This window comes from Eschrichtius robustus, chromosome 4, assembly GCF_028021215.1.
Source record: "Eschrichtius robustus isolate mEscRob2 chromosome 4, mEscRob2.pri, whole genome shotgun sequence".
Classification (NCBI taxonomy): Eukaryota; Metazoa; Chordata; class Mammalia; order Artiodactyla; family Eschrichtiidae; genus Eschrichtius; species Eschrichtius robustus.
The window spans coordinates 55,378,768-55,399,956 of NC_090827.1; the positions used below are offsets into that span (position 1 = coordinate 55,378,768).

Here is a 21,189-nt window from a genome sequence, read left to right on the forward strand (position 1 = left end):
TCTAGCTGGTAATGAACTTGTTTCAATAACAGGGAAATTGTCCTCTTTTGTTTGCTTATTTGTGACAGAATATGAATTTGTTCATGTAATGCAATCATGTAATACCATTATTCAGGACTTTAATGTATTTGTTCTTAACATTAACACATTATTTTTCTCATATCTTCAAGCAAAACTATTAAAGTTTGAAAGTGCAGAGAAATTAGTTATAAATGCACTATAGACTCAAAATAGCTCTGGAAAGGAAATATGCTGTCTGGTTATGCTGGATCTGAAATAATTTGTGCTCTCTGTTGCAACCAGCCAATTACAGTGTTTTCCCATGAGAAACATGGGAATTTATATTTGATAAAGACACAACTCCCCAAAGCATTTAAAATGTAAAGCTAAAATCAATGAGGAGGAGAGTTGGATACAAATATTTTTACATTTTTGTGCACTTTTATGCTATTACTTTTTAGGGCCACTGACTGTGACTCAATGGTCCTTATATTCTGTGTATTTTCCATGTATTTCCATTAAATAGTCCCAGGAGTTCTTTCATCATTTTATGTGCAAAAATAAATCCATGGCACTTACACAGTTACTATGAAAGAAACAGATGTGTATTTGTAAACATCTAATACTTGTGCACTGTTTGCAGAGAATATTCCTAGTCAAAATCATGACACTGACAAGTGAAAGGGACGCCATACCTCTTTTTTTTTTGAACTAACAAAGCAAATAGTTTACCCATATCCAAGATCATATCATATAGATATCTACACACATACAAGTTGAGTGTAAACTACCCAGCTCCCACTCCAAAAGCATATCAAGCTGAAATGTTTCACCAGTGTCTTCTAGCAAGGATCCTGTAAACTTGGGAGGGACTGTGGGTTATGTCAGAAGGTTTCTGGATGCCAGCTATGTGGATGGGGGACCTCTCTGGAATGAGAGATGGGCTGCCAGGGTTTTCCCGGTCCCATCGCTAAAGGAAGATGAAAGAACTACACTTTTTGTGATGCTGTTTCTGATGAAGTTGCTTAGAGCAGTCTTAATGTGATTGCTGCTCCAAGTTACCTTAAATAAATCTCAGAGCACTGAGTACCATATGGATGTACCTTTTTTTCAGGGTCTTTAGTTTGTAACTAATAGAGGGAGACAACTAACATAAATAAAGGTCTCTAAAGAAATACTTTACCTGGTGCTTGACCCATTGGTATTCATTAGGTAATTAAATTTACCATCATTAGAACATATGCCGTAATTCATTGTATCTAAGGGGATTATTGTAAGATGCACTATTATATTATGTACCCCTGAGAAAGAAAGACAGTGCTATTAATTACACTATGACTCATCATGAATTGTAAGGCATGCTCTGATTTCAGAGACTTTAATGGAAAATGTACATCTTAGACTATGAAATGAAAGATTTTACTATTTCTTTAATTCACCGGGTGATAAGACACTAAAAACACTTTCTTTAGGTTTTATTCCTGACTGGTTTGTTAGAAGTTAATCACTTCAATGTTCTTCTTGTATATTTCCTTGCTCAGTTCATTTCAATTTTGGCTGCTTATTAATTAGCAATTCCTGTTTGATCAGAGTAGGGCTATCATATTTGGGCTGACACAGAGCGCAGAATGAAATTCCATACACAGTTGCACTCACTGATTCCTTTACATTCTCAGTGCATTTAGCTTCTTGTCCTCTGGATTCCTTGTGCGCATGCCCTTTATTAGGACACATTTCAAATCCTTTTTTGGGGAAGGGGTAGAGTATAAATTATGATTTTTTTAAAAAAGCATAATCTTTGGAAGGTTTAAGTGAAGGTGTTTCATACCAGTAGCAGATTTCCCTAATAAAAATGGATATTTAATTTCTCACTAGAAAATTGACTTTCCTGTTTTTGTCTGCAGTGAAGATGTCAGATCAGCTAACATTATTGCTGAAGAAAATGATGTTGCGTGCCTGGTTATGGATCGTGAGTGAGTATACTGATGTTGTCGGAGATTGCAGGCTACTGCCACCTTTGAAGACTTGGCCTTCTGTTACTACAAGGGCCCATCTGTCTTCCCTTTCATCACCACTTGGAAACGCTGGCCAATCCTCAGCTGCGAGTACATTCTATTAAAATTCATGGGAAGGAACTGGGCCTTCTGATCTGAATCTGTCTGTGGCAGTGGCAGATGCTGGCAGGCTAAATATTTTGTGTGCAGAGTTTGTACATAAATATCAGCAATAGACTGTTTTAAATTCTGCATCTTACAGAGAAATAAGCTTATTAGTACTCTCATGGATTTTTCCCCATACAATGTAGTGAACAATTTCATAATTTATTTGCTAAAATGCTCTAAGCCGTCGAAAACCTCTCTCTCTCAAAATGTAAAATGTTCATTAGCTAGATGTATATCCAGAGAAGTTTTAATTTAATGTTTGTAGTAGTTTGCAAAAGATGTGTGTCAATATTAATCTCTAAATGTCTGAGGTTATTTTTCAGAATATTTCATTTTGTGTCCTTAACTCACTTCACATCAAATTTGAATCTGACTCCTTGGATGTCTCATTAATCAGTTGAATATTTATTGACTATCTAGATATAAAAAAGGAAATTCAAATATACCAAAACTAGGCCATTGTCTGACAAAAGCCACGTATGGTCAAAAGAAATAGGGCATACTCGTATGAAATATTAACAAAAAATAGTAAAATGACAATAGGTATCACAAGAGTATGTAGATGATTGCTAATTGAATACAACATTTATTGAACATAGAATCATAGAGATTTAGAGCTGGAAAGGGCTTTGGAATATTTTACAAAATCTTTTTATTATGGAAAATTTCGAACATATTAAAAAATAGGATGATATTATGGACCCCATCATGCAAGCTCAAGGATTATCAATTAAAGCCTTATCTATACCACTTCGCCATCCTCTCCCTGCCTTCTACACACTATTTTCAAGCAAATTCCAAACATAAAATTATTTCATCTATGAATTTTAGTAGCATCTCTAAAAGCTAAGTATTATTTATAATACATGGCCACAATAACATGACATGCCTAAAAACTTACCAGTTCTTTCTTTCTTTATTATTTTTTAATTGAGGTATAATTGACACATAACGTTATATTAGTGTCAGGTGTACAACATAATGATCCAATATATGTATACATTGCAAAATGATCACTACAATAAGTCTCGTTAACATCCATCACCACACATAGGACAATAATTCTTAGTATCACTTTGAGTTACTTTAATCTTTCCCTTACAGATAAAAAAAGTAAGTCCAGGTCAGTTAAAGAATTGCCCGAACAGTGTCATCTGTGATGGAGCAGGGGCTTCTGCCCAGGTCTTCCAGTGCCTTTCAGCAGTCTTTCCACCATGCCATTTGGTTCCCATAGCATGTGTTCAGAAGGGAAGCAATCACAGTACTGTGAAGTGGGAAAAGTTTTACTTTATTTTTAAAGTGTGGAAATGGGGCTTAAAATTCACAGGAGTTTTCTAGGCAAAGAGGAAATGTAGAAGTCTCTCCAGGTGAAGTAAACCTTAAAAACAAAGGCATAGGGCTAGGAAGTGCAAAGCATGTTCAGATGAAGGTAATCTTTGGTGGCAGCTCTCAAATGGAAAATATATTGATATGGTATTGCCCTGGCAATGCATTGTTTTGTATATGAGTTCCTTAAAAATATATGCATGCACTAAATAGCATTAGCGGTGTGGTAAAATGTTATAAATTGCTCCAAAATGCAAGGACTAAAAACAGGATAGAAAGGAAGAACTCCTCCCCCTTTTCTTTATTATAATCACATAATCAAATATTTATACAATATCTCATGTATTCATAATCCATGTAAAGGATGCAATGGTTTTTATAGAGTTTATAAATTATTTGGAAGTTTATAATTTTAAAATGCTTAATTTACATGTGCATAGTTGAGATTCTTATAACATAGAGAATACTGTCCTGTTAGACACAATGAGACATTAAAAGTTACATGAATTTATTCTGTGCATAAGAGAAACTGAATATCAGGTATGACTGGGTTGACCTACATCCTGGATTTCCTGCGACAGTTCTGGTTATTCCAACATGTTTATGATTGGCACTCCCCTTCACTCTGGAAAACATTCAGTTTGAATGATAAATTATATGATCATCGTAGCTATCACTTATAAAGCTAGATTAAGATCCCGTAATAATTCTCCCATAGTACCCTTACATCATTGTTCACACTTTATTTGATTGCTTTATTTAACATCTGTCTTCCCACTCTTCTGTTTCTTCATGAGGACAGAAACATTTACTTTGTTCGCTGCCGTTGCGGTGCCAGCATTTGACGTAGTCCTTGGCATACAGGAAGCCATCCAGATGTTGGCTGAATAGAGGGCACCATCCTTGCAATGAAATATAGTGGCTGAAAGCCTATAGCTCTTTATTTCTTCTTTCCTAATTCATCATTTTCAAAATGCATACTTGAATGTTACAGCTAGAATGTTGTAGCCGTTTAAACTTTAGTTTGTGGAGAATTTCTATAGACCTGTGACACCAGTGTCACATTTAAAAAATAAAATTTGTTTACAACAATACTTCAATTAGTTTCATGGCAAGCAAGATAATGGTGACATGTAGAATAAATAAAATCAGTGGGATAGGGAGGGTGGGAGGGAGACGCAAGAGGGAGGGGATATGGGGATATATGTATACGTATAGCTGATTCACTTTGTTATACAGCAGAAACTAACACAACATTGTAAAGCAATTATACTCCAATAAAGATGTTAAAAAAATAAAAACCAAAAAATGAAAGAGACAAAAAAAAAAAGCAAAGTACAAGAAGTATTTCCTTTTACTTGAAAATTTCAACCATTGGGAATTTGAAATTGCATGGCAATACTCTTTTGTTTCTCACTACTGTACAGTAAGCAAAGGACGGTCCACAGAGCAGGGCAGAGAAGAGTGCAGAGTAGATCTGAAGGGGGAAATGGAAAATACCCAGCACAGTGCATAAGATATACTTAATAATGTAAGTGTAGGTTGGTGGTCAGTTAAATGTAGGTAGAGGTCTTCAGGGCTAGGCAGGCAGTAAGTGGCAACAGTACACTAATGAGGTGAACTCTGGTTTATTAGTTTTAGGTGTTTTGAGGCAAATTTTCATTCCTTTCATTTTTTTATGCCCAGGAGCTTAAGATTTACTGAGGTGATTAAAGCATGGTTTCTAGAAGGATACTGTTTTGTAGTAGGGAAGAGAACTACCCTGAAAATCACGAATCCAGGTAGATTGTCAAGTGTGGGGTGCGGAAAGCACTGGAAGGGTAATCCAGAAAATAGGTTTGTTTGGTGAGGAAGGGGATTATTTTTTTCTCATGGGCAGTGCCCTATGTAAGAATTCCCAGAGACAAGGGACCGGGGACAGGCAGATTGGATGGGACACGTAACAAACCTGTGATCCGTGAGGGTGAGGGAGGTCAGGGGAAGGTGCTGGCTGAGCCTCAGACAGGGAACTACTAAGTTAAGGTAAACAATTTGGATTTAATTATGAAGGAATGTGAAATGAGTAGTATTATCTAGAGACAAAGAAGAGATAAACTGTATCCTTGACTTTAAAAATAAATAGCTTAATTAATTTGGTTAAGCAAAGTTAGAAAAATCTGGAACCCATGTAACCTGTTGATTCAGTAAACAGATCATGTAGCCTATTTCCTTTTCACTGTCTTCTTTAAAAAAAAAAAAAAAAAGAACAATATTGGTAAACCTGAACCACAAGGGGGAAAATTACAGAAATGGTGTCTCTTCTCATTGATAGCCTCTTTGCTTTCAGAACCTCAAAGGATCAATTATATAGCTTCCAATAACTATTCTACAGGTGACAGCAATCTTAATGTAACATAAATTATTGAAAAACAATTTGCAAAGCTGTGAATAACCATACAAATAGTCTTTTATGAGCTTAAGAAGAATGGCAAGTTGCAATGGTAACTCTCAGCGCTGAGCTTTTTATTTTATCTTATTTTATTCATTTAGAACATTCAACCAAACAGTCGGGACTTTTGAAGAACTCCAAAAATACCTGGAAGGGTATGTGGCAAACCTGAACCGTGATGATGAAAAAAGACATGCGAAGTAAGCGGAGGAATATTTTCCTAAGCCGGATGTGACTTCTGGCAGTTGATAAAGAAGGGGACTGAAGGGTGTGATTTGCTGTGGTGTAACTTTTAGTGTGTTGCCATTAGAAAATTTGGGGGAGTTCTTTTAAATTGTTCTTCCACAAAGAGGATACCATTTGCCTGGTATCCTCTACCAGGATAATAATAGTATGGCTATTATTTTGTCAATAAATAGTTTCTTATTTTCAGTGATGAGTAGTCATGTTAGGAAGAAATTTCCTGATAGGGAACCTTGGGAAAGGGATTCTTTACATTGACTGGTGACTTAGTTCAAAAGGACATTAATTCAGAAAGGAAGGCTCTCTTGCCCATGGAAATCAAACAGGAATACCAAGGCATAGCATAGCCCATTCATTCTGATTCCAGGTAAAGAGCTAGGGCTAGAGTCTGGGTTATTTCAAAATATAAGGGAGCTATTATTGCCCATGGTCTTGTGTGTTGGGTTCTAAACGTAGTAATACTGATGAAAATGGTTTTTTGTTTAATAGGAACAATACTTTGTAAAATTAAAATTATTTGAAAATCCTTTGCTAAAACATTTTGTAGAATGAATACTTAAGCATATATTCACCAGATAGTACCATTAAAATTGAAGAGTCAAAAGATCTAGAAGACTGACCTTTGAGTTAAATTAGAGCATTCAATCAGGACTGCATAAGTTTTTTTTGTTTTTTGTTTTTTCTTGCAGGGAGTATACTTGCAATTCTTATGCCAAAGGCCTTTTGTAGTGAGAACAATTTATGAATATGTAACCCAGAGCAGTAAACTCTAATTAAAAGAGAATTGAGTATTTCCAAGTAACAGTCTTAGACATAAAATATGAACTGTATTTTTCATGTTTCACAAGGCAGTTATTCTGGTTCAGCCAGAGAAATCTTCAAGATCTGACAAAAATAGCAAAATATGGCAAAGATTCTCAGTGTGGAATCCTCCTGCATGTGCAGCAAAGGAAATGGCTCCCTTTCTGGTTTTATTTCCTCTCACTGATTCTTTGTTTTTTAAACAGCTTTATTGAGATGTATTTCAAATACCACACAATTCACGTGCTTTTACCTCTCATTGATTCAGTTTGACTTTTGTCTATTTTTTATTGTGTGTGAGTGTATCTGTTTTTTTATTTGTATAGTCTATTGTTTTTCTCCCCAGATGTAACTGAATCTGATCCTATAAAAGTTGAGATAAGCTCTATGGTAACTATGGGCAGTAATTACTGGCAGAAATAAGACTGTTGTAAGGGTGGAATTTATGTGTGGCATGACCCCTGCTTGCCCAAGGGAGCGTATGTAAAGTTTCTCTTATCTCCTACAGGAGATCCATGTCTAGCTGGAAGCTGTCCAAAGCACTCTCTTTGGAGATGATTCAGCTGAAGGAGAAAGTGGCCAAATTTTCCTCATCATCCCCATTCCAGAACCTTGAGATTATCGCAACACTGGGCGTTGGTGGGTTCGGAAGAGTTGAGCTTGTAAGGGGTTTACGTTTCAAGCATCTGAGAGAAGCCTTTTGACTTTTTTTTGTTTTGTATTCCAGTGTATGTCGGAGGAATATATGCATTGTTATTGGTATCTAAACGTTGCTTTGAACAGAAATTGAGAAAGTACACTTTTCACTCTTTATGTTGTGTAATAGCAGGTCTGTGCTAGTAACTTATAGTAATATAGCTGCTATTTCAAGCCTCTTACATCACATCCTTTTGTGATTTTTTTTTTTCTTGAGGGCAGTTATTGGAGAATGTACCAGTAACCATACCCAAAGGCTACAAAACATAAAATGTGTTTCCTAACAGCAAAATGTATGTATACATACGTTCACGATGCATTAACTATATGCTAAAGCAAAGAAGAATGTGTCCAGTGAAAGTGTCATAGAAATGAAATCTTTAATATCATAGCTCCATTTCTTAAACAACTCCCCTGCCATGTCTGTATTTGGCTTTCATTATTCTATTTTGGGGTTGCCAAATTTTCTATCAAAAAAAAAAAAGAGCTGAATGCAAGGGGGTGTTTGAAGAGCAGCCTTCTGTAGTGCTGGTCAGGACAGCTGGGAACTTATGGCCTGATTTCGGCTGCATCTTCCATATCACCACCTCTCTGAGCTTTATAATCAGCTTCCAAAGAGTAGCAGAGCGGTGCTGTCAGATCAAGTGCTCTGAGGAAACGGTAGAATGGAGATCTGTGACCCTACTGGGTAGAGATGGCTCTGAACCCTTGGCAATTACCAAGCCCTTCTTTGTCCAGCAGATTTGTAACAATTCACTGTACATTAACCTTGGGAGCTATGCTGGTACTTCCGTCTGCTGGGTGGCCTGGGTGTGAGCAGATCTGAAATGCTGCCAGGAGACTCTGGATAGTACACTTTACACCCAGTCAATATTTGGGTAAGGGGGTCTTAATAGGCCAAAGAGTATTTGTAGTGTTTCTTCTGCCATATGGAGAGATAAGGGAGAGATCCATCTGCCGTATTTTTCATCAAAATCTTGGCAAAAGGATTGAATTAACAATGCTGAGGTTTCTTTTTTATATAGTTAGATAATAATAATTGAAACAATAATTCCACCATTGATTTAAAAGTCATAGGCAGCACTAATGGCAACTATGAGCAAAATGTGGGGTGCAACCATTTCTGCACAGTTTCATTACTTGTCAAATATAGTCTGCTAATGGAGTTTTAAAAGTCTATCTGAATAAATGCTTATTAAATTTTAAAAATTTCCCTTTAAGGGAAAATCCTGTTTGTCCACCTAGAGCATGGGCTCCAATAGAGCTTTCTGTGCTGATGGAAATGTTCAGTATCTGCGTGTCCAGTAGGGTAGCCACTGGCTATATGTGGCTGGAGAGCTTTTGGATCACGCAACTGAGGAACTGAATTTTTAATTTTAATCCATTTAAAATTAAATAACCTTATGCGACTAGTGGCTATTATATTGGATCGTGCAGATATGAATCTTGATTTAATATGTTTTGTTTTGAAACTCAAAGAAGTGACTATTAAGAAAGAACAATTTTTGGCAATTCTGGCCAAAGTTTTTCATGTCACATACTCAAAACTGAAGAGATTTCTAAACATTCAGTCTTCTAACTAGAGTATTTTTCTTGTTTCAATACAAGCATTCTAGAGCCATGTTCCAGATACATGAACTCTTTTGGAAATTACAATGAAAAGGAAGTGTGTACACCTGGATAAAATTCAGTTCCCGGAGGGATAACTGGTTAAAAGCTTACATGCTATTTAAATGTGAAAGAATTCGAACTCTCATTAGTTAACATGTTTTACCTAGATATTGCAAATCTTTCCCAGTAAGTTCATTTTGAGGGCTTGTTCTCTTCTTCCCTAGGTTAAGGTAAAAAATGAGAATGTTGCTTTTGCAATGAAGTGTATAAAGAAAAGGCACATAGTTGACACGAAGCAGCAGGAGCACGTCTACGCAGAAAAGAGGATCCTGGAAGAGCTGTGCTCCCCCTTCGTCGTGAAGTAAGCCAGCGTTTCGCTCCCAGAACTTAGCATCTTAGGCTCTCCTTTGGAGTGTTTCCATGCAAGAGGACAGAGGAGGAAGAGGAGGCCCCGCTCTGAATTCTCCAGCCCAGTCACAGCAATGATACATAAAATGTTAGAAGTTTGAGATCTGAAGTCAAGAGTCCAGATTTTTTTATTCTTGGATAAATCTCAGGAAAACGTGTGGGGTGTATGTGTGTGTTTGTGTGTGTGTGTGTGTGTGTGTGCGTGAATATAAAATTATTGTGGCAATAATTTGAACTGCTTATTTAATTCAGACCCAGTGCAGAATTTGGGAAGCAAGAATTCATTCCGAACCCCTCAGGGGATGTGCTGCTGTTGAATTTCGACAGGAAGTGGCATCTGGACATATTTAGGCTGTTGAGGCGCTGGTTCTAGCAGCACCTAGATGCCAAAAGGTCCACCACCTTACAGTCAGTGTTCTTTCTTTAGCTGTCACCAGAGTTTGCAAGAGAAATGCATTATTCTAGGCCATGGCTCTCTTGTGAATTCCTGGGTTAGTGCTGTAGGCCAGTTAAGGCATATATTTTTCTTACCTGTCTTAACGCTCCTGGAGTGTAGCTTTAGAGATTTCTGGGTGAGGTAAAGTGCCTCTATAATGAGTAGAATCTATGCTTTTTGATCAAAATGCCTTGAGAGAGACTTTCTGCCTATCCATATTCTCAGACCCATTTGTTTTCAAGATGAAAAGTGTCTGAACCCAGGCAGTGCTGGCAATAGAGTCATCCAATTATCTTTGTCTGACTTTGTGCCCTTCCCCCCCCTTTTTAATCAGTAATTCATTAAAAACTATCATGAGCAGCTTCAGGGCATGGATTAGGTTTTATTCATTTTCTCATTTCCAGCTCTTTGCAAAGTATCTGGCATAGAGTAGGGCAATAATAATATTAAGAATAAACATTAATGGCAGCACTTATTGTTGAGAAAGTAACATGTGCCAGGCAGTTTTCTAAGCAAAAACTTAAAAATATCTTATATATATTATATATAATATATTTATTTAAAATATGTTGTATTTATATTATAATTTATATTTATTTTATATTATAATATTTATATTGTATATAAAATATATTAAATTAATACATATAATCAACATGCAATCAAATGAATATATGTATCTGTTATGATCCTCATAATAAAACAGGTAAATGTTATGATTGTCCTCATTGAACAAAAACAATGAGAAAACTGAGGTTGCTTAGCTAATAGACGGCCAATCAGGGATTCAAGCCCAGGCAGCTTGGATCCAGAGCCCATACTGAACCACTTACTAGATTACTTCTGCTGTCTGTATGTGATATGACTGCTCTGCTGTCTGCATTAGCCTGGGCGTGGTGCTAGGGAGATGAGGACATCTCTTGAGTAAGACGCAGAAACTGCTTTCATCCAACGTTGAAGTATGGTACCCTGCCCAGATCCCACATCCGCACTGAGGCTTTCATTCCTCCGGCTTCTGGGGGCCTTGCCAGCTGGGGACTCTAGCTCATTCCCTCTCCAGCCATTGATCTAAGGTGAAGAGAACCACATGGCCCAAGACCATACTGTTTCTCCAGGTACATCCTGCACCCAGTGACGGCAGAGCTCCTTGAAGCTGAGGCTTTTGTAAAATTAGGTTATAGCCCAACTCTCCCTCTGCCCAAGTCTGCTTCCTTCCTCCCCCATGGGTGTTGGTCCCAAGAGCATTCCCCACTAAACTTACTGCTTACAGATTTCTGTCTCAGAGTCTATTTCCTGAGACCAACTAGAGGACATAAGACATGGGCATGAATAAGTGTTACGCAAGGCAGATCTTAAAGGGGACTATGCAGAGGTCTCTTTGTCTGGGGAGGAAGGAAGGGCCGTATCTTGTAGGTGGGTTAATGAACAGCTTTATCAGGAAGGAGGACCCTGAGCTTGACCTTGAGGAATGGATAACACTTTTACAGTGAAACTGAGATTAAGAATTCAGTCTGTGGGTAGCGGGAGAGGAGTCCAAGTAAAGGGGTCAACAGGGGCACAAGTACAGGAGGAAGAAAGATCAGAGTGTTCAGGGAGCAGCCCGCTGTAGCCAGAGGATGTTTGGAAGGAGATGAGGACCATCTTCCAGAGTGTTATTGATGATGCTCTTAAGCAACTTGGAAGACGTTTTAAAACTGGGTTTCTAATAATAACTGTGCTTTTCTTTACCTTCACAGATTATATCGCACTTTCAAGGACAATAAGTATGTATACATGCTTCTGGAGGCCTGCTTAGGTGGGGAGCTATGGAGTATATTAAGAGACAGGTAATGAAAAAGAATAATAAACAATAACTTTTGTCTCCTCCTGTCTCATCTAAAAGATGCTATGTTCATGATCATTTAAAGAGGCATGAAGAAAGTCATTAAGAAATGAGTCTAAGAACATATTATCACTTGATAAAAAAGTAGTAATAGTGATATTTTCTGAGCTAACATTATAATCATGTAATAGGCACCCTGTAAAGCAGTTATTGTCATTCTCATATTAGGGATTAAAGAAGCCCAGGCTTAGAGTGTGAACCATCCATGTCACATGGTTAGTATGAGGCAGAGTAAGTATAAACCCAGATGTTACTGATTCTGAATCTTGAGAAGAGAGATGATGAAAGGGGTGGAGAGTGGTGCAGCCTGGACTGAAAGGCAGAGTGAAATGTCTGCAAAGATTCAGTTTTACAAAAGGGGTGATTTCCACACAATCAAAACCACAGGTATTTACTAAGCTCCACCTACGTACAAGGCTCCATAGTAGACAGTGTGGGAGTTTTCTAAACAACGTAAACTGTTCTAACCCCTCAACGTATAACGTTTTCCTCCAATGAGTTTAGATTGTATTTTGGGAGATAATGTAATGTGCAATTCTAAAACATTTCATTATTTAACGCGAAAACTAAATATGACAAAGAAGTTGGCAGTTTGTAACTAAATGTCCAATGAGTGTTGTGGATAGTGAGCTTGGAGAAGAGGAAAGATAGAAAAATGAGATGGTCAAGGAAGGACTTGAGCTAAACTCTACAGACAAAATTTGGAAAGGCAGAGAGGAAGGTAAACCGCAGGAAAGTTAGGATAGGATTAAGTGTCTTACTTGCTGAGTAAGAGCAGAATTTAAATAGAGGACAAGGGCAGCAGAAAAGGAGATGGGAAGGTTGCTTTGCATTAGGCTGTGGATGTTAATGCCAGGCCAAACATTTAGACAGCATTCCCTGGCTTAGTGGTTCTCAGCCCTGGCTTCACGTCACAGTCTCATGGGGAGCTTTTACAAAGTAAAAATGCTGGGCCCTAATGCCAAAGGCTTTGATTTGGTTCAGCTGCAATGGGTCCAGAAAATGATTTTTAACTGCCTTTCAGGCAATTCTAATGTGCATTCATGGTCAAGAATCACTGACCTAGGTAATAAGAGACTTTTGAGCATCTGAGTTGTACTAAGGACATATTGTTGGATGGATCTGAATGAGGGAAACCTGGAAGGGTTGAGGAAACTTGCATGATACCTGCAGAAGCATTTGCGTCTTCCATCTTTGTTTCCATAGGCAAATGTTTTTAGAAAATATAAATCTATTTAGAGGTGGGAGTTCCTACTCTAGTGTTAGGCACTTTACCTGATCCATAAAACAGCCTTGTTAAGTCAGTAGTAAACCCATGTTACAGATATGAATCTGAGGCTCAGAACAGCCAAACAACTTGCCTAAGGACGCAGTAAGTGGAAGAAGCAGGAGTCAAAGCCAGTATCTCTCGTTCCAAAGCCACAGCCTTCTATTATACCATGCAGCAAATCACCACCACATTTTAATAATTCAGTATGTAAACCTACACACAGTGCTGACACAGGGCAACTCTAATATCATCAAGGTGCACTAAATAGGAAAGAGTTATGACCCCGTTTCTACATGGGTTATTGTTACGAGCTATACAAACAGGAAATGAAAATGATCACTTGAGTCGTTTTTAGTCAAGCAATCAATTGCAGAAGTCTGGTTCAAGCGCTCCATTGAAATAGTTGCATTTTCCCCAGAGTTTGCCAGAGATGTCTTTGAAAAGTCTTATTTTTTTGTCTTTCCATTTTATATGTTCATATATGATTGCCAGAAACAATTGTTTGGATGTAGACACTTTAATTTTAGTGAAGTGGTTCTTGTTTGCATCAAGTATCCCCCTAAATTTCTTTATAATCAGTGGTCTAATTCATTGGCAGCATGAAGTATTTTTTAGTGCTAATGCCGTACAAAACGTTTATATTGCATAAATTTACTATATAATAATTGACACCTAGAATCTACAACAAGGATGTGTGTCCAGAGTATTAAGAGGGAAAATGATTTCATTGCAGAGGCAGCTTTGATGAACCCACCGCCAAGTTCTGCGTTGCTTGTGTGACAGAAGCATTCGATTACCTGCATCGACTAGGTATTGTCTACAGAGACCTGAAACCAGAAAACTTAATTCTAGATGCTGAGGGCTATCTTAAATTGGTAAGACAAATTCTGCAGCTTACAGTATCGTATGAGATATTTCTAAACACAAAGCTGTGTTATGGTTGCAATTCTCTTTTAATTTTGGTACATTTGTTATTTTCACTCTGGGAGATATGGCCTTTGAAATCAGCACACTAAACACAGGGAGCGATGCTACAAGTACATTCTTTTTGGCCTAGGCATTGAACGTTTCAACCATATTTGTGACTCCTACTAAGGATTCAAATAATAGAATGCCTTTAAAATTGGATTTTGTTAGCATTTTTGTATAATTTCAGGTGGGTTTTAATAAATTCCTGCTACATATAAGGATTAGCTATGAGGAATAAGGAAAGAAGATAGTACGGCTTCTGTCCCAAGACAGCCACTGTCTGTAGAGGGGGAAAAGATACACGTATGAATGTTGGTAGTTTAAAAAAATATTTGTGAGTGATTCTAAGGTACAACCAGGGTTGAGAATCAGAACACAAGACTGTAGTTTCCTTGAGGACAGAGACTTTCCTTGCCATGCATCTTTGTAATGGGTAGAATGTCTAACGTGAATCCCCTTGCATGTCACACAACAGAAAAAAATGCTACCAGTCATGTAAACTGCTTTTGGTGCAAAACTATAAGAGAACTGGGCAGTCATAATAGTAGAAAGCGGGCATTTTGGATCTCAGGAGGGAACCTCATCAGGATGGGGAACCCAGGATGAATTTTCCCCAAGTCCATTTTGTCAGGAGCTCAAGGACATTAAACCATCTCTGAACTTAACATTTACAAAGGTATTGGAAGTTTCTAATAACAGAACTTTTTTTATATGGAAATAATAATAGCTACCATTTAAAGTGTAAAGTTGTGCTAAATAAACATTTTGCTGTTAATATATTTAACAATTGATGAGATGGGTTTTATCATCCACATGTTATAGTGTTCAATTTAACCTTAGGAATTAAATTCACAGTGTGTAATTGCTAGGTGATTTCTCTCCATAGTGAAGGAGTAAAGTAAGTCCTTTCATGTGAAATCTGGCTAACTTCCAAGAAACATTTTGATCCATTCAAGCTTTATTTTATCCATGAAAGACAGCTTTGGGAACTGGTGAGGTACTAACACAAGGCCTTAATCATTTGCCTTCTTCACAATTCCTTCATTGGCTATGCCTCTTACAGCTCTTTAGAAAAACCTTTTGGAATATTCTAAAAGTAAAATCATCATGAAGGATGTAGATTATCCATTAAATGCATTCTTTTTTTTCTATTCAATTATTTTTTTTTATTGGAGTATAGTTGCTTTACAATGTTGTGTTAGTTTCTGCTGTATAATGAAGTGAATCAGCTATATATATACATATATCCCCTCCCTCTTGGACCTCCCTCCCACCCCACCCCCATCCCACCCATCTAGGTCATCACAGAGCACCGAGCTGAGCTCCCTGTGCTATACAGCAGGTTTCCACTAGCTATCTGTTTCACATATGGTAGTGTATATATGTCAATCCTAATCTCCCAATTCGTCCCACCCTCCTCTTCCCCACTGTGTCCATATGTCTGTTCTCTACTTCTGCATCTCTATACCTGCCCTGCAAATAAGTTCATCTGTACCATTTGTCTAGATTCCACATATATGCATTAATGTACGATATTTGTTTTTCTCTTTTCGTACTTATTTTTAAGAAATCAGGGAGTATATTCAGTATTTATAGGCATAGACATCCATAACCATCTCTTCTGTTAGCCATTGTTATCCATCAGCTAACTCATTTGACAACCAGCTAAATGAAGAGTAATAACTAAAGCCTTTAGAAATTAAAAAGTAAATGTTGAGTATTTCCATTTCTAGCTATATATCAAACCAGATATTCTGAAATTCTCTTACTACAAAATGTCTCAAGTACTGGAGGAAACATGAAAAGCAGTATTATATGCCTGGCTGACTTTATAAGACAGCATTGGGAGCCCCCTGAGGCCGAGAACCAAACTTGGGCAGTAGTGAAGGGTGGAACTCAAACATTGAAGCTGCTGTCTTGTGGGCACCCAGCAATCCTAGGTGGCCTAGAGGTTTTATTTTAATTGCTGTACCCTCTGGGAACAGGAGACCAAGTTTTGGACCTGGGCAGTGTGGAAAGTTGAATCAGAGAACATTGTCAAGAGTCAGGAATCATACAGAGAAATAGAAAACAGGGGAAAAATCTAATGTCTAAAGGCAGAGTACATGCAAGAAAACATGCTTTTCTCATTATTGGGCTCTTGGTAGAGGAACAAAAGAGTCTAAGAATACTTGGCCACAGGCTGGTCTTCATGGGGTTTTGGGTGCCCAGTCTTCAAGGATGGAAAACCCCAAGAAAAAATTTAAATGAAAATGGATCCATGTTGGTAGCATGCCCAAGTTTCCACCAATCAATGTATATTCTCTCTGGAAGAATGTTCTCTCAACTGAGGATATAGAGAACTCCCAGAGATAAACTTCCAGGGAATATAAGCTCACATTAAAAAATAATGTTTATAGGCATGAGGAAAAAAGGTGCCAGGAGCATTATTTGGCAGGCACATAAAAGTCTCATATATTGCAGTAATCAGATACAAAATGTAAAATAAATACATCTAAGTCTTTTAAAAGTAAGAGAGGGACTAACAAATGAGTAAGGAACAGAGACTCTCAAAAAGGATATAACATGTTTAGAAAAAAAATAACAAATAAAACTTCTATTAAGAAATTAAGAATATAATAATTGAAATTAAATATTCAATGGAAGTTTTCATTAATGGTGGAGTAGCTTGGACTAATCTTGCTGAGGTTAATTATAATATATGTATAAAAATGAGTGAAAGCGTTGGAGAGCAACAAGAAATAGACATTCAAACCTTGAAAACAGGGAACCACACTGGGTGAAATCCATATTAATACAGCTGTTCATTTCAAAGCACTCTTTATTGTAGAAGGTATGAAGAATAAACTTTAGTTAACATCATACCTGACAGTGAAATATTGAATATTTTCCATTTAGATTATGAACAAGATTATTTTCTTTCACTACTTTTTTCCAACATCGTAACAGAGGTCTTAGCAAAAGAAATAGAACACAAAAAAGCAATGAAAGGCCAAAGATTAGAAAGGAAGAAGCTACCTGTCTTTATTTGCAGACAACATGATTGTTTATATAGAAAAGCATGAAGAATCTACCAACAAGTTCTGGAAAGAAAAAGTAAATTAAGCACGATTACAGGTACAAAGTCAATATACAAATAAAATTTTAATTTTTATATACTAGCAATAAATATTTATAAATGAAATTAAAATGCGTAATATCAAAACATAAAATAAATTAAATGTGTAAAAATGTGTAAGACCTCTACCTTGAAAACTACAAAGTTTTGTTGACAGAAAAATGACTACATGGTAAAATACACTATGTTCATAAATCATATAACTCAGTATTTCATAAGATGTTCAGCCTCGTCCAGTTGATCTACAGATTTAAGGCCATTGCAATAAAAATTGGAGCAGCCATTTTTAGAAACTGAGATGTTTATTCTAAAGTAAACACAGAAATGCAGTTTAGAAGAGTCAATAATCACTTTGAAAAAAGAAGAACAAAATTGAGGAATTTACAATATCTGATGTCAGACTCACTATAAAGCTACAGTAATCAAGGCAGTGTGATAATGGTGTAAGGACAAATTACTTAATCTAACAGAATAAAGTCCAGAAATAGACTTATACAGTCAACTGATTTTTAGAAAAAATGGAAAGGCTAGACTTCTCAACAGGTATTGCTGAAACAATTGGATATATGTGGCCAAAAAAAGGAACATGACTTCCACCCCACACCATATAAAAAAATTAATTCAAGATGGATCATGGACCTATAAAGCACCCAGAAGTAAGCATAGAGTAATAGCTTCATAACGTGGGCTAGGCAGAGATTTCTTAGAACACAAGTAGTAGTAAGCTTGAAAAGTTCAGGCTACTATAGCAAAAATACTATAGACTGGGTGGCTTAAACAACAATTTATTTAGTTCCAGAAGCTGGAAAGTTCAAGGTCAAGGTGCTGGCTGATCTGGTGTCTGGTCAGGGCCAACTTCCTGGCTTATAGAGAGCTGTCTCCTCTTTTCTTCACATGGGAGAGAGACACAGAGAGAGACACACACACAGAGAGGGCTCTCTACTATCTCTTCTTATAAGGGTACTAATTCCATCATGGGGGTTTCACCCTCATGACCTAATTATCTCCCAAAGGCTTTACCTCCAAATTCCATCACACTGGGGATTAGGGTTTCAACATATAAATTTGGGGAGGGGAGATACAAACATGCAGTCCCCAATAACTGGACTTCATCAAAATTGAAACATTCTTATCACCAAAATATACTGTTAAGAAAATGAATAGTCATGCCATAAGCTGGTAGAAAATATTTGCAATATATCATTACATGACAAAGGACTTGTGTCCAGAAATATATAAAGAACTCAATAATAAAAGACAAACAACCCAGTTTTTAAAAATGATCAAAGATCTTGAAAAATCACTTTACAAGAGAAGACATAGGCATGATCAATAGACAGTATCAGTAGTCATTAGGAAACACAAATAAAAACCACAAAGATGTGACATTTCACACCCACTAGAGTGACTATAATTTAAAAGATTGACAATACCAAGTGTTGGTGAGGAAATTTTCCTAAATTTCGAGTGGGAAAGCAAAATTATAAACTGTTTGAAGAATAATTTGTCAGTTTCTCATAGAGTCAAACATACCCCTACTCTACAACAAGAAATTCCACTCCTTAGTAGAAATTCCACTCCTTGTTATTTATCCAGGAAAATTGAAAACGTGTTTTCAAAATTCTTGGACAAGAATCTTCATAACAACTTTTTCCTGAAAGCCCCGAAATCAGAAAGAGCCCAAATACCCATCATCAATTCAATGTATAAACATATAGTAGTATATTCATCAATGGAACTCTCCTCAACAGTATAAAGCAATGAATTACTACAGGCAACAATATGAATGAAGTTTAAAAACTATGTGGAGCAAAAGGAAGACAGACACAGAAGACTATCCCTCTTTATGATTACATCTATTGTAGAATAGATGGTAGAAATTAATGCAACGGTTGCCTCTGGGAGGAGCATTTGACTGGAAAGGGGCATGAGGGAACTTTCTGAGATAATGCAAGTGTCTGTCTCTTGACTATATATGGTGGTTGTGGTTACATGAGTATAATCTGCATCAAAATTCAATGAACTGTACACCAAAACTCTGTGCACTGTATTGCTTATAAATTATACATCAATTTGAAAAATGTAATGGAAAGGTTAAATAGTGGATGATTCACAAGTGAACAGAAAAATCAGTGAATTGAAAGATAAACTAATTTACACAGAATGAAGCATAGAGACACAAAAAGATGGAAAATAAAAGAAATTAGGAAACTTGGGGAATAGAGTGAGAAGTTCTTAAAATGTTCAATTGGAGTCCAAGATAAAAATACAGAGAATGAGAGAAAAGTATTTAAAGAAATAATGGCTGAGAATTTTCCAGCAGTTATAGAAAATACCAATCATCAGGTAAAGGAACCCCAACAAATCCCAACTGAGACAAACTGTATTTATTGTAGCTTCTGTCTTTGTGTAACAAATCACTCCAAAATTTAATGGCTTAAAATAACAAGAATTGTGGACGATCTCTCACAGTTTCTGTGGGTCAGAGGTTTGGGAGTAGTTCGACTGGTTGATTCTGACTCAGGGTCTCTCAGGAAGTTCTGTCAAGTGTCGGCTAGGGCTGCAGATCCACATTCAAGGTGACTCACCCCTCTGGCTGGCAAACTGGTGCTGGCTGTTAGTTAGGGGTCTTAATTCTTTTCCACATGAGTCTCTTTCTGGGTTGAACGTCCTCATGGCGTGGCGGCTTGGCTTCCCTCAGAATGAGTCATTCAAGAGACCGAGGAATAGCTACACTGCCTTCTAAGACTTACTCTCAGAGTCCCACACTGGCGCTTCCACTGTACTCTGTCGGCCGCACGGGGCCAGCCCTGATTTGAGAGAGGACACTTCCGAATACCAGGGCAAGGGAATCACTGAGGCTCTCTTGGATGTTGGCTATTGTAGTGGCAAAAGTGCAGAACAAAAGCAAAGTCTTAAAAGCTACCAAAGAGAAAGGACAGTTTACATATAAAGGAGTAAAAATTAGGCTTTCAGTTGACATCTCAACAGAACCATAGAAACCAGAATGCAGTGGAATAATAGCTTTAAAATTCCGAGAGAAAATAACAACAAACTTGAATTATAAATCAAATGCAGAGAAATTATCTTTCAAGAAGGGTGAAATAAAAGCATTTTTAAACAAAGATAAAGAGTGTTAACCACCTACAAAAGGATGTGCTTAAGGGAGATGAAAAATCCCTGATGAAGGGTTTGAGATGCAACAGGGAGTGGTGACTATAGAAAAGTGGTAAACATGTGGTTAAATCTTTCAAAATTATGGTATGAAGTAATAATTCTCACTCTACTATGTAGTATTAAAAGTGAGAAAATGCTAAATAACTGAACAACAGCAGCAGGTAAACTGAGAGTAGGTGTAATTGGAATAAAAGTGGGAGAAGATGTCAATCATTTTAAAAGAAGGCAGCAGAGGAGAACAGGAAACCTAGAAAAAAAAAATCAAAGAGAAAACACAAATTGAAAGTAGAAAGAAATTTAACATATATAAACAGACTTAACTCTTCAGATAAAAGCCAAACACTGTCAAATAGATTTCAGAAATAAAAATGATGTTTACAAGAGACAGACCTAAAACATGGGGATGCAGAAAGGTTGAAATTAAAAGGATAGAAAAGAATGTGTCTGGGAAACATTCAGCAAATTGAAATGCAGGTTTCATTATGTTGGTATCAGGGAAGAAGTATTACTAAAGATAGAGAGTGTTACAATATGACGATGGAAGGTTCATTTTACCAAGATAATGTAACAGTCCTGATCTTTCATTTACCTACCAAAATGCTTCAAAAATAAGAAGCAGAATTTGACAGAACTAGTAAGGAGAAATGGACAACTGTTGGAAA

General features: G+C 36.9%; 1 protein-coding gene across 1 annotated transcript in view; it reads left to right on the forward strand.

Moving 5' to 3' along the window:
• PRKG2 (protein kinase cGMP-dependent 2) overlaps positions 1–21,189 on the forward strand; it is a 93,613-nt gene that overhangs the window by 50,049 nt on the left and 22,375 nt on the right. Inside the window, exons 9-14 of the mRNA XM_068542118.1 lie at positions 1,905–1,973; positions 6,018–6,116; positions 7,469–7,622; positions 9,492–9,628; positions 11,848–11,937; positions 13,997–14,138. Coding sequence (XP_068398219.1) covers positions 1,905–1,973; positions 6,018–6,116; positions 7,469–7,622; positions 9,492–9,628; positions 11,848–11,937; positions 13,997–14,138 — 691 coding nt within the window. The remainder of the gene's footprint in view (positions 1–1,904; positions 1,974–6,017; positions 6,117–7,468; positions 7,623–9,491; positions 9,629–11,847; positions 11,938–13,996; positions 14,139–21,189) is intronic.